This window comes from Echinops telfairi, unplaced genomic scaffold, assembly GCF_000313985.2.
Source record: "Echinops telfairi isolate 266 unplaced genomic scaffold, ASM31398v2 ScPeMD7_5592;HRSCAF=6446, whole genome shotgun sequence".
Lineage (NCBI taxonomy): Eukaryota > Metazoa > Chordata > Mammalia > Afrosoricida > Tenrecidae > Echinops > Echinops telfairi.
The window spans coordinates 46,304,938-46,315,862 of NW_022109491.1; the positions used below are offsets into that span (position 1 = coordinate 46,304,938).

The 10,925-nt window shown below is 41.2% G+C and overlaps 1 protein-coding gene across 3 annotated transcripts in view; it reads left to right on the forward strand.

Moving 5' to 3' along the window:
• The window catches only part of RIN2 (Ras and Rab interactor 2), a 202,091-nt gene extending 196,803 nt beyond the window's left edge, over positions 1-5,288 (forward strand). For all 3 annotated transcript variants that reach the window (XM_045295366.1, XM_045295367.1, XM_045295368.1), the window contains 2 exons: positions 2,547-2,710; positions 4,591-5,288. In XM_045295366.1, coding sequence (XP_045151301.1) covers positions 2,547-2,710; positions 4,591-4,914 — 488 coding nt within the window. In that variant the 3' untranslated portion in view covers positions 4,915-5,288. The remainder of the gene's footprint in view (positions 1-2,546; positions 2,711-4,590) is intronic.
• Positions 5,289-10,925: the final 5,637 nt, after the last annotated feature.

Genomic DNA, 10,925 nt, shown 5'->3' on the forward strand with positions numbered 1-10,925 from the left:
GAAGGAAACACTGCCTGGTCCTGCACCATCCTCACAGCTGTTTCTATGCCTGAGCCCATTGACGCAGCGGCTGTGTCGGTTCCTTTTGCTGAGGGATTTACTCCTCTTTGCTACCCTCCACTTCACTGAACACGCTGTCCTTCTCCAGAGACTGGTCTCTCCTGACAGTATGTCCAAAGATGTAAGATGAAGTCTTGCCATCCTGGCCTCCAAGGAGTACTCTCGCTTTACTTTCTTCTTCCAGTACAAATTGGTTTGTCATTGCAGCAGTCCGTGATACTTTCGATATTCTTCTCCAGCTCCGCAATTCAAATGCACCAGTTCTTCTGTGGTCTTCCTTCTTCGGGGTCCAACTTCACATGCATATGATGCAATGGAGACTACCATGGCTTGGGTCAGGCTCTTGTTAGTCCTCAAAACAATATCCTTGCTCTTCAGTAGTCTTGCTCTTCAAGAGTTCTTGTCCAGGAGATTTGCCTAATGCGTTATGTCTCTTTAACTCTTAATTGCTGCTTCCATGATCATTGGTTGTGGATCCAATAAGACAAAGTCCTTGACAACTTCAATGTTTTCTTTATTTTTCATGATACTACCTATTGGTACACTTGTAAAGATTTTAGTCTTCCTTACACAGAGTTGTAATCCATTCTGCTGGCTACAATCCTTGATCTTCATCAGCAAGTGCTTCAAATCCTCCTCACTTTCAGCAAGCAAGTATTGTGTCATCATATCACTTGCTTTTCCATAATTTTTCTCTCTATGTTATGTTACATTAGTCCCAAAGTAATGGAGAATTTAGTTTTAACTGACCATATTATTGGGGGCTCTTACAACTCTTTAATCATTTTATTGGGGGCTCTTACAGCTCTTCTAACATTTCATACATCAATTGTATCGAGCATATTTGTACATATGTTGCTATCATCATTTCCAAGACCATATTTTTGTGAACACACTTTTGTATGTTGTTCTTTCAAAGTTTATAATTTACCTAAAATGTAACTGGAGCCAATATATCTATTGGCATCTATGTTGGCCAAATAAACAAATGGATGAATGAATGAATGATGCCCTCATGTATGAGAGGGTATAAAAAAACAAAGGGAAAAAATCCGCTGGGTGGATCTTTCATAGTACACATTTTTCCCACTAGGCAAGCATCAAGCAGCTCTCTCTGAGTTAGTGCACTTGGTGGCATCACCTGGGAAGGTTCTCTCTGGTCACGGTGAATTTTTTTCATAAAAGCAGCTTTGCTCGAACCTCGTTTTTTGTGATGACCGATTTAAGAGAACAGCATGCAGCTATGAAATTTTGTTTCCTGCTCAGGAAAAATGCCACAGAAACTGTTGTGATGTTGGACACAGCTTACAAGGGCAGTGCTATGGGAAAAATTCATGTACAAGTGATTTTCTCATTTCAAAAATGGTGAAATGTCTATTGATGACAAACCTTGTTCTGGACATCCATCAACTTTCTGAATGGATGAAAATGTCAACAAAATTAATGCACTTGTGTCCTAAGACTGATGACAGACTAGTGAAGGGATAGGGAAGTTACCTGGACTATCTTGGAGCTCGCTTCAGTGAATTTTATGGAAGATTTTGGAATGACAAGGGTCACTGTGAAATTTGTGTCTCGGGTTCTGACTGACCAGGAAAAAGAGCATCAACTGGAAACATGCCATCCTTTAAAAGAACAGCTCTGAAGCGACCCAGACTTTTTTCCAAGGTCATTACTGGTGATAAGACATGGTGCTTATTCTTATAACCCCAAAAGCAAACATCAATCAAGTCAGTGGAAGATGCCATCTTCAACTCACCCAAAACTAGCTCATCAAGTGAAATCAAAGATCAAGATGGTGCTCATTTGTTTTCTTGATGTGAGGGGGATAGTGCATTTGGAGTTCATTTCACTAGGTTAGACTATTAATCAAGCTTTCTATTCAGAGGTTCTGAAAAGATTGCATAATTGTATGAGACAAAAAAGGTCTGATTTGTGGCAGATAGGGGACTGGTTTTTCCACCACAACAATGCGCTTGCTCATGCAGCCATCTCAGTGTGCCAGTTTGGGGCCAAAACAGCATGCCTCTCTTGCCCCACACACCTTACTCACCTGCCTTTGCTCCATGTGACTTCTTTTTGTTTTCACCAATGAAAAGGGACATGAAAAGATAGTGAGTTGATGAGTAGAAGAGGAAGAAAAAACAAGGGAGGTGCTGCCAGCCATCCAAACAGATGCATTTGAAAGATGTTTCCAAGAATGTAATCTCAGATTTGACAAATGTCTTAAGTATAATGGAGAGTATTTTGAAAGTGATAAGGTTGTTTTGTAAAAATATTTGAATACATAGCTTTAAAAAAAATCCACTTTGGGGGCAGGGGGGGTGGATACCTCCTAGTATGTATACTTGTATGATCCCACAAGGACATGGTTGTTGAAGAGAAGAAGAACATGGCCTCTAATTGTAGGTGTGTGTGTGTGGGGGGGGGGGACTATAATTGCCAGGGTCTGAAATTCAGACACCTCTCTCTTTTGGTTCACTCAGGAGGCTATTACTTGACTAGTGCCTACGGAGCACTTTCACTGATCAAGAATTTCCAGGAAGAACAGGCAGCACGGCTGCTCAGCTCAGAGACCAGAGATACCCTGCGGCAGTGGCACAAACGGAGGACCACCAACCGAACCATCCCTTCTGTGGACGACTTTCAGGTAAAGAGCTGGGAGCAAGGGTGTGCACGTTGTGACCTTTTATGCCCAGAACCCAGGGCTGGCATCCACAGCAGAACCAGGGACCCACTAGGACTCCTTTGTTGGGTCCTCCAGCAGAAACGGTTATTTTAAATCACCCTCTGCCCTTGTAGCTTCAGTTCTCTGTTTTATTGTCAATATATAACTTTGCCCCAGATTCAAATGAAGGCAGAATTTGGTCTTTTAGTCCATCGGGAGATGACATGTGTAAAGGAGATGGGTCAAGGGAAGGCAGCAGAAATTATGTGCTGCCATCATCCTTGTCTCTTTGAGATGAGGGAGGTGCAAAGATGACTTCCCCTCTTTCCTTCCCTTTTCTTTCCCCCACCCCAAGGAGGAGATCTCAGAATTGAAGTTGCTAATTCAAGAAGCCAGGCCTAGGAATTTGAGAGGGGGCCAAGTCCTGTCTAGGTTCTCAGATTGACAATTATCATAACTGAACCAGAGCTGGAAGCCAAGAATGTGGGATTCCCATTTGTTTCTTAGAGAAGAGTGTTGGCTGAGGGTTAGAGCAATCTTTATTAAACACAACAAATCTTGTCTGCTCACAATCTATAAAAGTATGTGTGAATCTGCACATATCTTCAGATAATGCTTTGAGGTTTTACACTGAGCCACTAGACCACCTGTGTTTTGGTGTGTGTGCCACATGATTGGGCTTACGGAATTCTGATCTTAAGAGTTTTATTAAAAAGGGTGTTAGATTTTATCAAATGTTTTTTCTACACTCATGCATATGGTCTTGTGGTTTTTTTCTTTGTCATCCCAGTGCACCCCAGGTGACCTCAGGGGGCTTGGGCAGAAATCAGCGCCTCTTTCATTCCTGAGGAGGGTGTAAAGCAGGTCACAAAAACATGATTTGACTTTAATCTAAAATTAAAATTTAACTTGGCAGCTTATATTTTATCTGGTAACCCTATCCTAAGGGTACTGGAGATTGAAACAGTTGAAACAAGTTACCCAGGATCACAAAACCTACAAGAGTACATATTTTGGTATACGTTTAGGATTATGTGAGCCAGTCTAGAGTGTGTGTGTGTTTATTCTACTTCATGACAGCAAACACCCAGCACTATTTCAGTGTTCAAAATGTAGACATCTCTTTTTACTTCCTCACATATCTGATTTTTCCATTTGCCCCCTGGAATCGTATATCTGGTTAAATCAGATGACATTGCTATTTTGGAAGGTCAAAATGATTGCTATTGCTGATGCTTCATACAAAAGTGTTCCCAAAGGAAGTGCAATACATGTGGTTGTATCGACTTATGTTAAAGGATCAGCAGAAATGAATAAAACCAGCATTGCATCTGATTCATACTCTAAACCAGAGATTTCTTCATCCATCAGCATGGTCAGAACAAGGGCTGAGTAGGCTTTCTGTTTTGATATTTGGAATCAGTTGACATGTAATGTCATCCACCCCACTGACCAAAATGAGGTCAGTTCCTTTCCCTTGTCTTTCAAGTCCTCGTGGACTTGAAAGCCACAGTGGCTTACAATGGTGAGGAAGCTTATAGGCTAGACCTTTTATTGCATCTCAACATGCCCATTAACTAGTCCCACTGGGTTTCTCTAGGAGCCCTGGTAGTGTAGTGGGGTACACATTGGGTTGCTAACTATGAAGTTAGCAGTTCAAAACCTCCAGGGGCTCTGCAGGAGAAAGATGAGACTTTCTACTCCTGTAAAGAGTTGAGGTCTCGGAAACCCACAGGTGAAGTTCTACTCTATGATACATGGTTGCTATGAGTCGGAATCAATGAGATGGCCATGAGTTCACGGGAGCTGTGGGTTTCCGTGGGTGCTTCTTGGTCACCAGCATCTCTCTTTCCGCCCTGCAGAATTATCTCCGAGTTGCATTCCAGGATGTCAGCAGTGGCTGCACAGGAAAGACTCTCTTGGTAAGACCTTATATCACCACAGAAGATGTGTGCCAGCTCTGTGCTGAGAAGTTCAAGGTGAGGGACCCTGAGGAGTTCAGCCTCTTTCTCTTCGTTGATGAAACTTGGCAGCAGCTGGCGGAAGACACCTACCCTCAAAAAATCAAGGCTGAGCTGCATAGCCGACCACAGCCCCACATCTTCCACTTTGTGTACAAGCGCGTCAAGAACCACCCCTATGGTGTCATCTTCCACAATGGTGAAGAAGACCTCACCACTGCCTAGAAGCTAGGAGGGACTTGGCAGCAACATAGCCAAAAGGAGTTTGGACTGTTGCCTTCTGGCTTGCAAGTGCTTCTGCTTGAACAGCTCTGGGGGACTTTACAGTTCAGTGGCTGTGTCATGCAGGAGAGCCTTTGGCCAAAGGCATCTTCAAACACCTTGAGGCACATTGCCCTGGCAAGGCAGCTGAGGCTCAAGAAGCAGTCCAGTACTCACTTTGTGATGGAGAATTGCATTTGATGATTCACGTGTTCTGAGACTGTTTACTACCTACCGCAAGCCAGATTCTGTATTGGCTTCCAAAACACTCACTCTCTTCCAATCAATTCTGATTTATAGGAACCCTGTGGGACAGATTAGAACCACCCCTGTGGGTTTCCAAGACTGTAAATCTTTAAGGAAGTAGAAAGCTTCCTCTTTTGCCCATGGAGCAGCTCATGGTTTTGAACTGCTAACCATATGGTTAGCAGCCCACTATGCCACCAGGGCTCCTTGTGTTGGCTTAGACGTATGTACATGGGTGTTGAATAAACGTTGTAAGGTGTAAGCTCTCCTCTTGACCTCACTAGCAGGTGTTTGACAAGACTGTCCGATGCAGTGCGTCTGGTACTTCTCTCAGCTCTGTGGATGACTCCACCCTTTTCCTTTTCTTTTGTACTTTCTCTTTGTTTTCACAAAGAGCCTTTGTGTTTTTATATATTTCATGAAAATTTTTATAACAGTTGCAGGTAAACTGTCAGGATTGATTTTTTTAAATATTTTTGTAGCTTTAAAATATTCTATAATTATGCATGTGATTTTAACATTTAATATTCAAAATAAATCTAATACTAGATTTGAAAGTATTGCTTCTGGAGAGTCTCTCTTCTGTAGCCGGATGTTTGGGCAACTTTGTAGAAAGAGGCTGCTGCAAGGTAATACTGACACGGGCCACGACGCCTTCACAAATCAGATCTGTTCTCATCTCAGGCATGTGGCGTTGGGTTGTGCCGTTTTATTTTGTTTAACTGGTGACACTGAAAATAAGGAGAGAAGTGGATGGAGATGGAGCTTGAGAGAGCATATACAGACTCAGAGAAAGGACTGAGGAATACAGTCTGCTGGGCCAGGCTGTTTGGAGGAAGTGGGAAAAGGAGATTGAAGGAAACACATATGCTTCAAATGTGTACTGTAAATTTATAATGACATTTGGCAAAATTTGTCCCATATGTTTCTTGCTGTTGGAAAAAAACTTGAAAATCCCATGAGGAAAAAAGGTAAATGTTAACTCCCCACCACACCCACCATCAGTAAATAAACAATACCCACCCCCAACAAATCCAGACCCACAGCATCAGATAGGGACAGAAACCAAGTGATGTGTAATGTGGCTTTCATTGAGTTAAATAAAATACTGTTGGGGAAAGAGTTTGGAAAGGCACAAAAAAGCCCATCTGACTTATAGGAATGTATGGGGAAGTTCAATTTGCATGTTTTATAAAACTTATGGGTGCACAGACTATGAGGGCCTTCAATTAATGTAACATAGGTAATTACAAAACCATGTTATACTATGTAAAGATGTATCATCATCTACTTTGGTTGACTTTGTACCTTGTACCTTTTTTAGCCTGGGCTTTGCTATACTTCTAGAATTCTCAGTATATACCATGTATACTTCCTTTTGTAAACAACTTTTTCAATGGAACTTTGCACATAGTACTTTGTAATATTGTATGATAATCATATATGAAATAATTTTTGAAACATTCCTGAGTTGTTGGTTTTTTCCTTTTAGAACCAAGCATATAGTTATGCAAGACACCCACGTACAATACCACATACATATGAAATCTCAGCCAATGTTTGTGGTTAGAAAATGCATAGAAAGTAAACAAAAGAGCTCACTCTTTGGGGCCGTTTGTATACTGACTGATATGGGGCAAGGAGGAGAAGCTCATCTTACTTGAAAAGGACTGCCAGCGTGTCTGGAATAGTGGTTGGTTTTGCTGGACCTGGAATAAGTCACAGCTGGTGTGATCACAAAGTTAGCTGTGGCTCTGCAGACACCATCCCCCCACCCCCACCCCGCCCCTTGTCCCTAGTAGCCCATGCCGCGCTCTGGCTGAGGGTTCAGAGCTTTTCCTACATCAGCAAAGGGCATTACTCATCATCAGAGGCATTGATAACATGGAGAATATCTCTATGTTTGCAACTAGTTCTTTGACTTGGCAGTCCTCTGTTCTTTGTCATCATCAAACATGGCTCTGGAGGAAATTACAAGAGAGAACATTATGAAGAATTTCTAGCAGCTTAAATTTAGGATTCACCGTTTTGAATATTTACTCTGTGCCCTGAAAAACCCGTCATCCACAAGACACTAACATCTTGGGCGATTCTCTGGATTGCAATCCCCATTCTGAATATTTCTCCTTGGCAGTCGCGTTGGTAGCCTGTAAAACCTTACAACTGGGGTACACATTTTGGAGGAGACCATCACATGACAAAGTAATAATGGAAGATGTTAACGGCAGTTTAGTACCAATTGAGACTTCCCCCCCCCCTCCTACTTCAATCAGATTAAAAGATTACAAGAAGGAAATAATAAAGAAAAACATGAAAGTTTTCTGAATGAAGCATTGTATGCTATGAGCAAATTATCTCAGATGTATCACCCACAAACTTCTTTCCTTTATGGGGACTGTGACCTCCTACTCAGTGAAGGATTAGACAGTCACAAAAATTTGATGGTTGTAGAGGCTAATGTAACAGCATAAACAAGAGCTTAAAATGTAATACAGGGAAGCATATATATCTGAAAATATAAGGCCAATAGAGGGCAGAAGCTTTGTCTCCTTCCCTGCCGCAGTCCTGGTACTTGAGAGCCTGCCTGGCACATAGTAAGTTCTCAGTAAGCACCTGCTGATGAAATGAAGGAAATCATAAGTTCATAAAGGCTTCCCAGCCTATTGTTAAGATGGATAGTTAAAGATCAGAATGAGAGAGACTTAAAGATCAGAATAATAAAAGACAACAGTTCAATGCATACAGTTGCCCTCTCTCCCACAGCTCCAAACTAAGACTCTTAAATTCAACCTTGTACTTGGGAGTCAGCACATGCTTGATTGAAAGCAGGCCCGAACACCTCTGTGTAAGGCAGCCTGTGCAGCCATCAGAGGAGCCGAATAGGAAACGTGGAGCGAGCTCAGGAAAACATCACAAGACGGCCCCTGGGCCAGCATCAGGCCATGCTGCCCTGTTAAAATTACACCACCACATGGGTCTTCACTTTTTCCCCCACGCAGACATTTCTCACTTCCCAAATTGCCAGGAAACAGACTTCAGGGAAGTTTGGAAGGACCAGAAGAAGTGTAAAAATATGCATACTGGGTGGAAGAAAAAAAAAAGTATTTCCAAAAATAAAAATAGGGTATAAAAGTTGAATGCTGGCCAGAGGGAGGAGTTTATTCAATGCTGCATGCACTGCCAAATAATCCCCCCAGGGACACAGACTGGAAATAGAAACTGTTTGAGGTTATGTGGAAGTTACAACTTTATGTCTATAAGAAAACAAGAAAGATAGGAAGCCTCATGAATGCTTTCATTCACAAATGTTGCTTCGCCGCCATTGGGCATCTTTGACTGTTACCAGCACTACCAGCTACTCTCCAGAAGCCAGAGAAAGGATTCAGGAGAGACTCTGAAGAGAACCCACACCTGGGACTTGCGTAATGTAACTGTCAAGCAGTATCACAGTAAAATCCTATCATAAACTTTCCAACCATCTGAAAGATGGTAAATTTGTAACTAAAGTGTTGTCATTTAGCGAACCCTAGTCAACTGAAGGTACCCTGGTGGCCCGCTGGATTAAGCATCAGGCTACTAACCTCAAGGTAGGTGGTTCAAACCCATTAGCTGCTCCACAGGAGAAAGATGAGGCTGTCAATTCCTTTAAAGATTTAAGGTCTCAAAAACCCAAAGGAGCAGTTCTACTCTGTTCTACGAGGTTGCTATGAATTGGATTAGACCTGAGAGCAGGGGGCTTGGGGCGAATCAACTTGGAAGGAGCCCTGCTGGTAGAGTGTTTAAGTGCCAGGATGCGAGTTGAAAAATTGGCAGTTAGAGCCACTACTGTTCAGTAAGAGAAAGATGTGGGTAACTCTGTGAGGCAGTTCTCTAGCCAACAGGGTACTTTGATACAGAGTGGCACATTGACGATTTGGGTTTGGTTTTGGTAATCAATTTGGAAGTAATAAAAAATTCATATAATATTGCAGAACCATAAGCAGATCAAAGATAGAAGGAAAGAAAGAAAAGAGATAGAAAAGGATATATATAAATACATATATTTAGGTATTTGTATATACATTTATATAATGTAATAGAATAATTCTTAAAATCATTGATTTATCATAGAGAATTTAATATTATTAAATTACTATATCTTTGATGTCCATGCTTCCAGTTTCTTATTAACTCTACAAAGTATGAAAGGATGTAATAATTTATCAGATTGCAATTTCAGTCAATTATATCTTTCTCATTCTTATTTATTTTTTGAAGTCTATTGATATATAATTGCATCTATGATGAAAAGGGGAAATTTACAAAGAAAGATAGACCACCAAACCCTCAAATCAATCAGAAGTGAGACCGTAAGTAAGCCACTTAGGACATTGGGAAGCTTCTGGTTTTTACTACTACATAAACAAGGCTTCATCAATTGAAACATTCCATTTACCACATAGTTTTAAGTTTGGCTACTTAAAATATAGTCCACAGACCAGCAGCTTTACCATCTCCTGGGAGTTTGGTGGAAATGCTGAATTGCAAGTCCTCTTCCAGACCTACTGGATTTGAGTCTGCAATTTAGCGAGATCTCCAGATGATTACAATTTGAGAAACATTACTTCAAAGCACATTTGGGAGCAATGGTATTTTAATAGCTAATACAAATAAACAAATGTTCACATGCAATTGTTATCATTTTGAAATGAAGGAAATAGCTTGTGATTTTAAAAAATCTATTTGTGATTCTTTTTTAAAAAAAATATCTACAAACGACCTACAAAGACTTTAAATGCAGAGCCCAGGAAAACAAGTTTACATCCCCTTCCACTGGATTCTTCTTGCTTTGATAGGGAAAAGAGGCTTGGAGGAAATGAGAACAAAACTGCAAAGAGGCTGAGATGAGGAAGACCGACTTCATGACCTTGCCAGGGTCATCTTGTACCTCCGGCCATGTGAGGACAAACAGAAGCTGAGTCAGGCGGTTCTGTCTGGCCCAGCTGCTTTGCTTTCGTCTGTGTAAAAATGCAAGAACAGCACCATGCAGTCTGTATGATTCGTCAACACTGTCAGCATATGGTGTAGGAAGTTTATGAGCTTGTTCGTTTACTCTTACAGGGAAGCTGACTTCCTTTTAAAGACTCTAAGGATCTATTAATTATGTGGTTCTTTAACTTATTAATTTTGAAAAGTATAAAATGTATTTGGTGACCAAACATTCTTTGGGAAAAATGAGTTACTTTGAAACTATCCACAGACCACGACACCAGGTTCTGTAAGGATGGTGGACTTTGCAGGAGTCGTCTGAGTCTCCAGTTACTAATTCTGAAAAATGTTGAGCCCTCCCAGGCTTTTCTCAATGGAGTTGGTTCATTCACATTAGTTTAGCCCCTATGTTTTCAGGGCTACGGTGAGTTTTTGTTTTGTTTTAGTTTAAGGTTTGAACAGAACGAGTACGTTTATTGAAGGGGGATACTTTGGGAAAGAATTCCAGAGGACCTTTAGCTTGCCCAAAAGGCCTAGAGTGAGATTTTTTTAACAAAATAAGCATAATCATAATTTACAAAGTCAAATATTTCATTTGTGTTGACTTTTCCTCCAACATGCTTTTTGACTGTATCTTCATATTTCTAAGTGTGCTTATACTTCTATTTATTGATTTCTCTTTCCATTGGTAAGTCCATTCTGGTTCAAGTCAGGATAGTCCACTGACTGATGGGGCCCAGGATCGGCAGGCTGCGCAACAG